This window comes from Ochotona princeps, chromosome 27 (genome assembly GCF_030435755.1).
Source record: "Ochotona princeps isolate mOchPri1 chromosome 27, mOchPri1.hap1, whole genome shotgun sequence".
NCBI classification, from domain to species: domain Eukaryota; kingdom Metazoa; phylum Chordata; class Mammalia; order Lagomorpha; family Ochotonidae; genus Ochotona; species Ochotona princeps.
In genome coordinates, this window is record NC_080858.1 from 3,674,880 (window position 1) to 3,688,723 (window position 13,844).

A 13,844-nucleotide genomic window follows, 5' to 3' on the forward strand; every position below is an offset into this window, starting at 1 on the left:
TTCACATTTGCATCTGTTTCTACTTCCAGGCTACGGAAACTTGAATATCAGTACCAACACTCCTCAGCCATCAAGTACATCAACGTCTTCTTACAGTAGTCCCAGCTACAGCAACATTCTCAAGGTCAAGAACATGCCTTTGAAAGAGTAAATCTCTAAAGTCAAGGACAGACAGGACACTGAGTAGTGACACAGAAGAAAGACATGTCTCACCATCCTTCTGAGGCTGTGCTCCTGCTTCTGTCCCTGCTGCTGGAGCCGCCGTGGACACAGGCTGCAAAACACACAAACAGTAACAGCTTTACCTGCAGGTGTTCTCAAACATTTTCCCTGTTGCTTTTTCTTGGTCTTTGCAAACCGGAAGACAGTCAGTATATGTGAAGAAATGTTCATGTATGAGGAAATGTTTTTCATCTGTAATAGCCTGAAAATAAGTCTTACGAAAAGAAAGGCAGCTTCCTCAAGGAATGGTGAATCTTAATGCTACTTTTTTTTTTTTTTTTTAAAGATTTATTCATTTTATTACAGCCAGATATATACAGAGGAGAGACAGAGAGGAAGATCTTCCGTCCGATGATTCACTCCCCAAGTGAGCCGCAAACGGGCCGATGCGCGCCGATCCGAAGCCGGGAACCTGGAACCTCTTCCTGGTCTCCCACGCGGGTGCAGTGTCCCAATGCATTGGGCCGTCCTCAACTGCTTTCCCAGGCCACAAGCAGGGAGCTGGATGGGAAGTGGAGCTGCCGGGATTAGAACCGGCGCCCATATGGGATCCCAGGGCTTTCAAGGCGAGGACTTTATTAATGCTACTTTTTTAACTTTAACTTTTTTCTCAGGTATTTAGGCATTAGTACTGAAATGTAGTTTTAATCAAAACAATATTGTCCGATGACGCTTAGCTTTCTCTAAAGCATAAATAAATGCAAAATGCACAGGACTGGGCTGTGATATAGTATCACTCACCAGAAGTTAAGATACAAAAGCATCTTTTAAATAAAAATTTTTCCACAGTTACAGTACTGGGTCAGTATTAAACTTTCATTGATCTGTTTCATTACTATTGGTTCTAATAAGCAGGACGGTGAGTAGGTGTTAGAACATTAAATATAACACATTAACGTTACAAAGAGATTTTGCCAAGCTTTTAAAGACTTACGCTGACCACAGATGTCACCGCAACAGTCTCTGGACTGAGTGTTCGTCTCAACTGAGCAGCAAGATCTTCCAGGGGCTGCTGAGGCTGAACAAAACAATCACAGCAACCACAGCGTTTAATACCTTCAAAGTCACTGCACACAGTCAATTTATACGGAACACATTACTGCATACTTTAGTGCCACAACCTTTGTCTTCCATTAATATAAAACCCAATATTCTAATTTTAGCATATTGCTTTGATGATTCACCAGTTTCTCAATACTGTATGTTCATCTATCAAGAGTTAAGTAATCCACAGTTTCAGTAGAGTAAAACACAGTCGCTTTCACAGTCTCAAAGTCTTATCTTCTGTGTTTGATATTACCCACAGTGACAGAAATTTTTTTGTTCTCCCTTTGAAAATATGTTTTGCAGGGACAGCATTATGAAATAGCAGGTTAGGTAACTGCCTGCGATGCCAGTGTTCATTTATGGGTACCATGTGAAGTCCCATCTGTTTCACTTCTGATCCAGCTCCCTGTTAATGCACCTAGGAAAAGAGTGGAAGATGGGCTGGATGCTTGGGTTCCCGACACCCCTGCGTGAAACCTGAATGAAGCTCCTGGCTTCTGGCCACAGCCTGGAAGGCACTTTTCCCTTTGCCCCTCTAGCCATTTGGGAAGTGAACCAGCAGAGAGACTATCTATCTCCTAAGTTCTCTATTTTCTTTCTCAGTTTTACACACCTTTCTGGGAACCTGTCTCTAACAAGCAAGCAAACAAAAACAACATTTATTTATTTGAAAGGCAGAGCTACAGAGAGAGAAGTAGAGTCAGAGAGAGAGAGAGAGAGAGAGAGAGATCTTCCACCAGCTGGATTCCTCCCAAAATGGCTGCAAGGGCCAGAGCTGGGCCAGGCTGAGGCCAGGAGCTTCATCTGGGTCTCCCATGTGGATGCAGGGGCCCAAGGACTTTTCCAGGTGCATTATCAAAAAGCCTGATAGGAACAGAACAGCAAGGACTCGAATTGATGTCCTTATAGGATGCCATAGATGTGAGATGCAGGTGTTTCAGGTGGCAGTTTAGTCACAAAAGGAAAATGTCCTTAAGAATAAAAGATTGCATTAATAAGTTCTGTCATTCTTAGGGAATATTTTTCTTCAGTTTTTAACCAATATACACTTCTACTCTATAGCTGGGAGCAAGGGGGGAGATTTTAGGCATTCAATCTTATTAATCATCTGTTTTTGCCACTTACCAAATGCAAGGGCTTTTACCCCTACCACAGTATATTGACTTTTTTCTCTCCTGCTCTTAAGGTTTTATTTACTTTACTTGGAAGTAAGACACTGACAGATTTTCATTCTGCTGGTTCACTCCCCACATGGCTGCTATGGCCAGAACTGGGTCGGTGTGAAGCTGGGAGCAAAGAGCTTCCTCCTGGTCTCCCATGTGGTGTGGGGGCATCCTCCTCTGCTTTCCCAAGTTATCAGCAGGGAGCTGGATTGGAAGGGGACAGCTGGGTCACAAACGGCACCCATACGGGATGCTGGTGTGACATACAAAGGGTTAGCATGCTACACATTGCACCTGCTCCATATCACTCTTCTTGTTTTTTGAAGATTTATTTGTTTATTTGGAAAGCAGAGTTATATATAGAGAGAGACACAGAGAGAGACAGAAACAGAGAGAGGACTTCTATCTGCCATTTTACTCCCCAAATGGCTCCAAAGGTACGCTGTGCCAGAACAAGGGCAGGGCTTCTTGCAAACGGATGCAGGGGCCCGAGGACTCGCTCTTCTGCATGCAGGTCCTATTCATTAGACTTCTCTGCACGTAAGTTCTATCCATTTATATTTCTCAGCTCTCATTTGCTATTTCTCATTATTCTGAACTCCTAGCAAATGAAACACAAATTTTTACATTTATTAAATCCAAAACTTTGCAGATGATGAAATGGGATTCTCTGTTTAAGTTATTACTTTATTATGCATGCTTTGTGTATCAGTCAGTATGAAAGCAGAATAGTCAAACTAGGATTCTCAAGTTAGCAGCTAACCATGCTTTTCTTACTAATGATTCCAAAAGAAATTCTTATGTTAACATTTAGCTTGTCCTACGTCAGAAACCTTTTATTTTTACAATGGCTTAGGGGATGGTGGAGTGGGGCAGGAAAGGGAAATGACAGTTTAAGCACTGCAGGTAGTTCTGACCACTGTTATAGGGAAGAGATGAAACTCTCCAGCTCCCACTGCCCACCTCAGTTCTTCTCTGAAATCCCACAGTGTCAGCATTTTGCAGACCTGAACAGTTTTTATAGTATATAGTACATATAAAATATATATAATACATATCTCAAATAAACTGTATTATATTGTTACATCAACAGATATCTATGTATTAAAGTATCTTATATTAAACAGATCAGTGTATATTTCATGCAACATCACCCCCAATCCACCTATATGTAAACTCCGTATTTCATAAGATGGCCAGAAAAGAAATAATATTCAAGAAAAGGCTGTTGTACTGAATTCACAGAAACGATATGCTAATCAATGTGGCACCCCCTTGCCTGCCAAGTCATCTTCAAAGTTAATTCTGAATATTTATAAATTGTTATTTCCACAATGGCATGGAACTGAATCTCATATTTAAGATGTAATTTCACTACACTATTCTGCAAAAGCGGGAATTATAAAAGGAGCTAAAATATTTCTGTAGTAAAATATCAATGAGGCATTTTCTACCTTGTTAGGATATGAAGAAATATTAATAGCAAGTGTTTTCTAGATACTATGAAGTAATATAAACAGAAAAACTATGACAATTCTTACTCTAAGTATGTTCCAGGTCATGATTTACATGGTTTTCATATGCAGGTGTTAGTAAGTCAGAATCAAGAAAGAGCTATGAGTCCACACCATGCAATGAAGAATATATAAAGAAAGTAGAGAAACAGAAAGAGAAACAGGCCAAGTCTTGAGGCACCTGACTTGGTGAAGGTCCCAATAAAGGTGGCAACTGCTCGCTAGGTAGAGTACCAGCTGGAAGTTCAGTACTCCCTGGCAGCACCTACAATGAGGGGGAAATTCAAGCCCATGAGATACTACTATTAATATTCATAGTAAAGAACAAATCAATTAGTTTAAATGCAGAAGCATCAGGTTAAAATATAGGCAGTTAATACAGGTTTAGCATCACCTAAGTTACATTCTGGTAGCAGTCTCACGTACAGGAGATTATTAGCAACGATCCTACTATAGAAGTTACTACAAAAGTACCAAAAATTGGAAAAGATTCCTCCTTACGGAAAATAGAAAGCAAAGGCTGCGAGCACCTCACAGGAAGTTAAACTCTTCAGCCACTTCTGCTACAGTATTATTACATCAGGTTTTTGCTCAAGAAAACACTTTTCCCGGGGCAGTTCCTGTTAGCACTGCTGTTTGTAGTGCCAGCATCCATATGGATACCAACTGCTTCACTTTCCATCCAGTTTCCTGTTAAAGTGTCTAGGAAGGCAATACAAGATGGCAAAAGTGTTTAGGCCCTTTCATCCACACAGAAGACCCAGAGGAAGCTTCTGGCTCCTGGTTTTGGCCTGACCCGGCCCTGGCTGTTGCAGCCATTTGGGGAGTGAACCAGTAGATGATCTCTGTCTCTCTCCCTCTGTCATTCTGGCTTTCAAATATAAATAACCTTTTAAAAGAAAAAGAAGAAAGCACTTTGCTGGGAACATAGCATTCAGTTCAGAAACAAGCAAGGCAGGTCTGATAACAAGAGACACCAGAAATCTAATACTATTGAGTAATTTCTTGGGTTGTTTGAGTGGATTATACAAATGGTCTGTAACTTTTAATGGTTTGACTTTACTATGTTGCAAAATCAGTACACATTCAGTAGAAACAGCATTTCGGATTTTGAATCCGAACCTTTTCTCTGAGGTCTAGCAATAGGTGGTCTGATTCTGTTTTGTGAAGCTGGTCAGTGGTCATAAGCCGTGGCTCGCAGTGAGCCCGGAGACTGTAAAGTAAGCAAAGGACACTCCAGAGCATACTGTATTACTAAGCGACAATCACTAGTAGGTTTGGTGTATTAAATGCATTTTCAATTTAGGATATTGCCAATCTATGATTGGCTAATTGGGATGTAACTCCACTGTAAATCAAGGAGATCTATTCATCTACGATACAAAGAATCTCAGATCAGGGGCAATGTGCCAAGATGACTGAAGCACACCTTACAGCAGACATAACACAGCCTCACTTGGAGAAGATTCCAGAGATAGTATAGAGCAAAATGACACAGTAAAGCCAATAGAATAGCACATCTTAGTTATTTTATTTCTATAATTAATTATTTCCAATTTGTAAATAAATCCTGAATTTTATCTGTGGAATCTGTAATGAAACAAAATAACAACAAAAACCAAAAAAAAACCCTGCTTCGTTCTCAATTGAATCCAAAACTGTAAATTATGGTTCACGTACATATTTTGCTGAAAAATGTATTTAGTTCTCTTTTGTGATACAGAATTCTTCAGTTTGTATCAATTTGGAAGAAATATCTCTATTAACACCTGACAACAAGCTTCCTTAGAAAATGATGCAACATAATTACCCCAAAATTCTGTCGCATTTAAAAAAAAAAAAAAATCTTGGGCCTGGCGGCAGGGCCGAGCGGCTGAAGTCCTCGCCTTGAACACACCAGAATCCCATATGGGCGCCGGTTCTAATCCTGGCAGCCCCGCTTCCCATTCAGTTCCCTGCTTGTGGCTTGGGAAAGCAGTTGAGGACGGCCCAAAGCCTTAGGACCCTGCACCTGCATGGGAGACCTGGAGGAAGCTCCTGGCTCCTGGCTTTGGATCAGCTCCAGCTGTTACGGTCACTTGGAGAGTGCATTATCGAAGGCAGACCTTCCTCTCTGTCTTTCCTCCTCTCCATATATCCGACTTTGCAATAAAAATAAATAAATCTTTTAAAAAATTCTCTTGTTCAATGTGCGTGTGTATCCTAAAACTACTGTCAATCTGTCAAGTGCCTACAAAAAAGTTGGGTGCCTTTATAATTACACGTCTAAGTTGTAATGTTAATTTGAAAAATGGAGACCAGAACAGCGATCATGCCTAGCTATTGTATAACAAGGATCTTACCTGAGTCTTAGTTAAAGGTAGTTTTGAGGCAGCACTTCCAGGCTTCACTCCTGATGCAGTGCAGACTGGAGCTGAAACATAAGTGCCCGGTGTAGAAACCTGCCCAGGTGTAACCACTGGTATGACTGGTAAACCAGTTGTTCCTAATGGCAAATTAGTAGATGGCAAGGAAGTACTTGTAGTGGAAGTAGTAAGTTTGCTTGGCGCAACAGCAGTGGTTGGGATGGCCGGTGTGACTGTAGTCTCTACCACCAGTGATGTCTCCAGTGAGGCAGAGGCATGCTGAGCTCCAGAGGAGCTGTGTTCACTGAAGAGAGACCGCAGTTTTTCTTCAAGAGTCTTTATGTCATCAATTCCAGACTTGGCTTGTGTATCAGCATCAATTTCAGGACAGTGAGTATGAGGCTGGTTGGGAAGCAAGGCTGGTTGAGGCTGACCATGAATTAGTGTCTGCTGTACAGCAGGCACATTAGCAACAGGTTGTATTAAGGGTGGGATGTTGGGGACTTGGGGTAATAAAGGTGCAGATGTAGGTCCTGCTGCTTGGGCAAGGACAGGGGTAGAAACTACAGCTGATGGAATGACCAAAGAATGTACTCCACCAGGCTGAGAAACAGAACTCAATACTCCAGCTCCAGGAGAGGAAGATGGTGCAGAGAGGGATAAAGCCAATGCAGTTGTACTGCTATGAGATGTTTTATCAAGTGAGTGTGCACTCACCACCACCGTTTCAGCTAGAGTAGGAGCAGAGGTACTGCTGCTGAGCTGAAGGGGTGGCTGTGAAGCTAAGCCAGGGAATACGGTGGTGCTAGGAAGTGATGTCAATGTGGCTATCCCAGTAGTACTGCCTGCTGCCTGCTGAGGTAATACAGCTGGAGGCTTAGCACCTGGGCCAGAGGCACTGCCTATTGCAGAGACTGAAGCCACTGGAACTGTTATAGGAGGCAAAGGGCCTATATTGGAAACAGTGCCCCCAGAAGCGGGGGCCTGAACTGACTGGGCTGTTGTAGCTACTGAGGCAACTGCAGGTATTGTGATGTTTGAACCAACACTAGAAAGCACTGTTGATTCACACACAGCGGGTACAGGAATACCACTTGAAGTGATCAAACCTGTGCTAGTGGCAAAACCAACAACCCCCTTTTCAGTGGGTGCTGTAACCTCAGACTGAATGACTGACGTAGAAACGTCATTAAGAGGGCTGCTTGTTGCTGGGACTGATACTGAAGGTGTGGCTGCTACTGTGGTTGGGACTCCAGCGACGCTACTCATTAAAGCAGGTCCTGTTGGAAATGACGGTCCCGTCTGACTGAAGTTTGGAGGTGCTGTACTTGGTCCTTCTGTCATCTGGGCATGTCTAAGTTCAGAGAAGGCCTGCTGCAGACTAAGGGATGAAGCAGAGTGCGACAAGTTCATTCCAGGGCCCTGAGACGTGCAGGCAGCAACTGCAAAGGAAAACAGAAATATGAGATGGGTGGATTGCCACGATTGTCCTAAAAATTATTTTGTGATAACAAATAATGCCAACAAGGTTTACAAGCTCTCCTAAGGAAATGACAGATTTTGAAAGAGCAGGGTCCTACAACAGTTTGAAGTCAGTCAGTCTTTTATGAAGATAAAAGATGGAATACGACCCGAAAGCATATACAACTGTTCTAAACGCAGAGAAAACAGTATCTACTGCAGTTTGTATCAAGTATGCTCATTCTTACTGTCTTTTTCTGTCTATGTTCCATGTATTTCCCTTCCATGTGTATTTGTTGTTTATAAGCTCAATTTTCTACTTAAACACATCAGTGTCATCATGAACTACTTACCTGCTTGACGATCAAGCTTTCAACATAGTAAACATGTGGAAGAATTTACATAAAGAGAAAGGTAGAATGGGACCAGCACCATAGCCTAGTGGCTAAAGTCCTCACCTTGAATGTGCCGGATCCCATATGGGCACTGGTTCTAATCTCAGTGGCCCCGCTTACCATCCAGCTCACCAGTTGTGGCCTGGGAAAGCAGTCAAGGATGACCCAAAACCTGGGGACCCTGCACCTTTGTGGGACCCGGAGGAGGCTCCGGGCTCATGGCTTTGGATTTGCTCAGCTCCAGCCATTGCGGCCGCTTGGGAAGTGAATCATTGGACGGAAGATCTTCCTATCTCTCTCCTCGTCTCTTTGTATCTGACTTTCCAATAAAAATAAATAAATCCTAAGGAAAAAAAGAGATAAGGTAGAATGAATCCTTACCCGTATCTAATATTTCACTGGTGAAAATGTTTGACTCTCGTAATCGACTCTCTGGAACAGGACTCACTATAAACCGTCTTCCAGCTGAATGAACAACTTGAGTTAAAGAGTTGGTAGGAACACCTAGTCAAAAAAAGGCAAATTGCTTTATCACCACATTATTATATATATCATTCCCAACAAGGAGCTTCAATAATTTCATTATTGGCATACGTAACTTCCCAAGGCAACGGTAAAAATAAGCAAAAAGATTCACCAATTTGCTGTGTCAGAGAAGATGCAGGAATTGGGTGTTTAAACTCTCCTTCCAATTTCTACAACAGACAAAAGAATGAAATTCATGTTCAGCAACAATCTCAACAATTAGACAAAGCCAACTGCCAAACATGCGAAAATAATTAGCATCATGGTAGCATTTTATCTGAAAAAAAGCTTCACTCTGAGAAGGAAAACTTACTTGAGAACTTGCAAAGCCGTAGTCCTCCTTTCCTTGAAGCCTTACCAAGCCCTGGTCACCCTCTGGCTCCACACTGACATCCTCGCTGAGCATCTCATCAGCTTTCTCGATGATCTCTCGCACTTGATCCACAAATGACTCTCTTTCTACTGCTAAAATGAAGTCATTGTTCACCTGTAAAGGAAATGTCATGTCAGTCTGAATAGGTTGACATTCCTTAAAGTTTAAGACATTATACTGTCATGATCAAACCTCGAACCTATTTATATCAATTTTATTATCTGTGGAGAATTAGCTCTTGCCTTTTGAAGAACTTTAGTACTTAGTCACATCCTAGACAAAAACGTCCCCAAACCATAAGTTGTGAATGAGGCAAACCCAGAAAGATAAATACTGAATAGTCTACCTTATTTGTGGGAGCTAAAATTAAAAAACAAAACAAAAAAAGCAGAAAGTAATTCTGTGTATATCATTATTGCTGCAAATAGTTCTGTAAAACTACATTACATACTTTGAAAAACCAATGGTTAAGAATGTCATACTAGTGTAGTTTCAATGATCTGCAATCACTTTAAAATTTACTGTGTATGTGTGAAATGCTCACTTTTCATTTAATTATTACTTACAGCTATTGCCTATGTTCCCACTAAACCAGGTCTTTTTGATTTTTTCACTTGTTAAACTCCTTATTCTGTAAAGTATTAAGCCTTTTAATTGTGCTATATATTTAAAATGTTATCTTAAAAACTACAAAGAAATGGAGAGCGAAGACAGAAGGAAATGATTGCAATATCATCATATTCTTGGAAATATATCTACAAATCATAATAAATGTGTTAAAAACTAAAAATTAAACAAAAACAAAACCTAACACATAACATGCATGAACAACTGAAAATGCTGCCATCATGTTAAACCCAGCAATTCTACTCCTGATTTATTCCAAGGATGAAGTGTACACAGATACTCACCCAGACCTTTACATTTATAAAAGTAGATTCAAGCTTCACAAACTTCTAAATTATAGTATAGTCAAATCATGCAATATCATTTAGTCACAATTTTAGCTCTGTTATTATCTACATGGGAATATTTCCAAGCTAATATTGTATGGAAAAATGTATAGGAAAAAAAAAATAATTGCTTTCCACAGTGATGCAGTTTAAAACTAACTTAATTTTCTAATTTTTATTTTACTTACTTGTAATCATGCTCCTATAAATTACTCCTCCTAAAGAGTTCTAAAACTGCTTGACAATAAAAATTTGGTAAATAACAAAAAGTCAAAAAGAAATACATAATTGTGAAGATAAACACAGATTATAAAAAACTTCCTATTTGCCTAGAACAATGGAATAAGATTAAGTATAAAAGAAAAATTTGAAATGCAAACACATACCATAATTGTTGCTATCTCCTCAGGGTTGTCACCATCTAAGTCAAATTTGAATGTAACCATCTTCCGATTATGAGTCTCCAACTGACATTCTACTACTCGGTCTCCTTTATTTGAAACCTGAAGAGGAAAAGGAATGTCTCAGAAGACCATATTCAAATTTATTTCTGAATTTGAGAAAAGCCATTCATATTAATACTCAAATTGAAGTCTGAGGAAGCACTGTGCTACTCCTTGGATCACAAATACTAGAAAAGAAATCTGCAATGGTGTCAGACTTTCAGCTACTCCCTGAAGAGTCTGGAAGGAATATAAAGATTTTCTTTCTAGATTTTTATTACCATGAGGTAGAGAAACGGAGATGGAGTGAATGAGTGAAAGAGTGAGCAAGCCTACCTACTGGCTCACCCTCCAAATGCTGAAGAACCAAGGCTGGTAGCTAGCAACTCAATCCATGTCTCCCATACCAGAGGTAGAACCCCAATTACCTGAACCATTATTGTTGCCTACTGGGATCCCCATTAACGGGAACGTATAATCAGGAGCTGCAGCTGAAAATCAAATCTAAGCAGTCCAACGTGGGCCACGGGAGCCCTAAACCAGTTGTTTTTAACTATTGTACCAAACATGTGTCCCCATATTAGAAACATTTTTTTCTCTATAAGGTAAATAAATATTATCTTACTACAGTAATCTGGGAATTCAAGAATATGTAATTATAAGATCTTAAACTCCCTTTTTTGTTTTTTATTTAAAGATCTTAAAGTTTCAATGCAAATGAATCTATTGGTGGAATTATGGGCTATATTTTCATTTCTCCTATTTGAAAATATAATATGTAGTTACAAAAGGGCTTATGCAGACTACCTCAGGTGGGGTAGCATCGTAACACATGGGGTTAATCCACCCTTGTAATACCAGGATCCTGAATCAGAGAACTGGTTCAAGTCCTAGCTGTTCTCCTCCCAACTCGGCACCCTGATAATGCGTTTGGGTAAACAGTCAAGCAGACTCAGCTTTCCGGCTCCTAGGAATATACCCAAAAGGAAATGAAAACTACATATGAGAAGGGGATCTGCAATAGCAAAGACATGGAAACAATCCAGAAGCCTGTCCAAAGAGGAGTGCTTAAAGAAATTGTGGTGTATCTACTCCATGGAATATTACTCAGCCATTAAAAGAATGAAATTTTATCATTTGCAACTAGATGGTTCCAACTAGAGACCATTATGCTCAGTAAAATAAGTCCATCCCAAAAGGACAAATACCACATGTTCTCTCTAATATAAGGAAGCCATCATGCAAACTGGAATGTATAGTGATGGAGTAATGGAGACTACCATATCCAGATGCGATGATACAATGCGACATGCACCCCTCCTTCCAAATCAAAGATGGACTCCCAATGAAACTGTTGGACATATCTAGACAATGGAATGCTGGACTGTCTGACATTGTCTGTACCAGCAATGTCAGGGCACAATTAAATAAGAGACTGATGGAATCATGACTCCTTATGAAGGACTATACTATTGTAATAATATGGGGAAAATCAGTTGGGGGTGAGAATTTGGCAGATGGGAAATCCCAAACCCTATGGAATTGTACCATAAAACTCAAAATAAAAAAAGGAGTGGAAACCTAAAAAAAAAAAAAAGGGGGACAGTCCAAGCAACTAGGGCCCTGTTACTCAAGTTGGAGACCTGGATGGAGTTCTATGCTTCTGGGTTTGGTCTGGACCCTGGCTGCTGTGGTATGAAACACTACATAGAAAATTTCAAGCAAATAAATTTTTTAAAAAGATTTATTTATTTTTATTGAAAGGTAGATTTATTTACACAGAAGAGAGATGGGAGAAAGATCTTCCACCCACTGGTTCACTCTCCAAGCGGCTGTAAAGGCCAGAGCTAAGTCAATCCAAAGCCAGGAGCTTCTTCCGGGTCTTCCACCTGGCCCAGGCTGAGGGTCCCAAGGCTTTGGACTGTCCTCTACTGCTTTCCCAGGCCACAAGCAGGAAGCTAGATGGGAAATGTAGTAACTGGGACATGAACCAGCGCCCTTATGGTATCTTGAGCATATAAGGTGAGGATTTAGCCTTTAGGCTATCATGTCAGACTCATAAATAACTCTTAAATAGGTAGAGTGTTTTACAAATCCTGTGCCATAAAGTATATTTAATGATGTGAATGATTTGACTTGTGCCCTCTAAAATCCTGTTTGGTGCCAAATTATTTAACAACAGAAAGTCAATGAATCAACAATACTTACGTTCAAAATTCTTAATTTTGGCCGTGAAGTCTTTTCATGACGAGAGCGACTTCTTACAGATTTTCGATAATGTCGTTTTGTGGTTCTCCCTTCATGCCTTCCACTGGATGCTGGGACATTCTCATTGCCATCACTCATCCCTGAAGCAACATCTGAATGTGCACTTGAAACAAAACAAAACAAAACAAAACCTTTCCATTTGCAATCAGAGATTTAAAGGTCTGATATCAACATACACACACATTTAAAGTTTTAAAAGACTTATTTATTTGAAAGGCAGTTAAAAGTTTATTTCTTCGAAAGAATGTGAGAAGAGAGACCAGGTGTGAAGTGGTAGAGAAGGATAGAAGGAAGGAAGTTGGGGGCAGGGAGACAGGGCCCATGTGCGCTGGCCCGCACATCTGCTGGATTACTTGTCAAATGCCTGCAGCATTTAGTACTGGGGCAGGCTGAAGCCAAGGGACAGCAACTCCCAGCTGGGTGGCAGAGGCTCAACACCTGACTCACTACGTTTTAACTTCCAGCTGCAATAATAGGAAGTTCAATCACAAGTACAGGCTCAGTGGGACTTGATCCCAGGCACTCCAGGATGGAATCAAGTGGTAGCCTAATTTTCTGTACTACAATGCCAACCTCAAAGGTCTGATCATGTGCCATGTCATATCATTCTCCCTACCAGTTGAGGAAGAATTCTGGTTTTACATACCTGTCAACAGAGGAAACCAAAGTGGGAGGCTGGGTAGGTTGTGGTTGTGGTTGTGCTAGTGGAACTGGTTCTGGAGGAGCAACCTGAGAGACTCCCTGAGTACTCTGTGAATGGAAAGAACAATTGAAATCTTGGTAGTATTATGCTTTATCATTCTTCAACCCCAGTACTCTCTTTTCTCCTTTTCTTTCCTTTAAAAAAAAAAATCTCTCCCGTAAGTCCTAGAAGCACTAAATTTACTAGTAATTCTCAATACTCAGCATCTAGAGACAGTGGTCTTAAAATTCCAAAGAAGTTTCTAAAGCTAGTCTCTGGTATAGACTGCATGGTGTGAGGTCAGCCAATGTGTTTGCTAGGCAGTGTGAAACTAAAACTTGCCATGCAGCCAGCATCTTACCAGAGGTGTGCAACAGGGCAGGCAGAGCAAAGTGCAAAGATGAATTCAGATGTTTCCCCTAGTAGGGCAAAAACAACTGCTGGGAGTATAGT

At 40.7% G+C, this 13,844-nt stretch overlaps 1 protein-coding gene across 9 annotated transcripts in view; it reads right to left on the reverse strand.

Annotated features, from left to right (window-relative positions):
* WNK1 (WNK lysine deficient protein kinase 1) overlaps window positions 1–13,844 on the reverse strand; it is a 115,060-nt gene that overhangs the window by 15,171 nt on the left and 86,045 nt on the right. For 8 of the 9 annotated variants that reach the window (XM_058655928.1, XM_058655930.1, XM_058655924.1 and 5 more), the window contains 10 exons: window positions 13,356–13,459; window positions 12,650–12,812; window positions 10,385–10,501; window positions 8,986–9,159; window positions 8,785–8,842; window positions 8,529–8,651; window positions 6,289–7,733; window positions 4,128–4,211; window positions 1,157–1,240; window positions 214–274 (listed from right to left, as the gene is read on the reverse strand). In XM_058655928.1, coding sequence (XP_058511911.1) covers window positions 214–274; window positions 1,157–1,240; window positions 4,128–4,211; window positions 6,289–7,733; window positions 8,529–8,651; window positions 8,785–8,842; window positions 8,986–9,159; window positions 10,385–10,501; window positions 12,650–12,812; window positions 13,356–13,459 — 2,413 coding nt within the window. The remainder of the gene's footprint in view (window positions 1–213; window positions 275–1,156; window positions 1,241–4,127; window positions 4,212–6,288; window positions 7,734–8,528; window positions 8,652–8,784; window positions 8,843–8,985; window positions 9,160–10,384; window positions 10,502–12,649; window positions 12,813–13,355; window positions 13,460–13,844) is intronic. The other variant, XM_058655926.1, reaches the window with a different exon arrangement.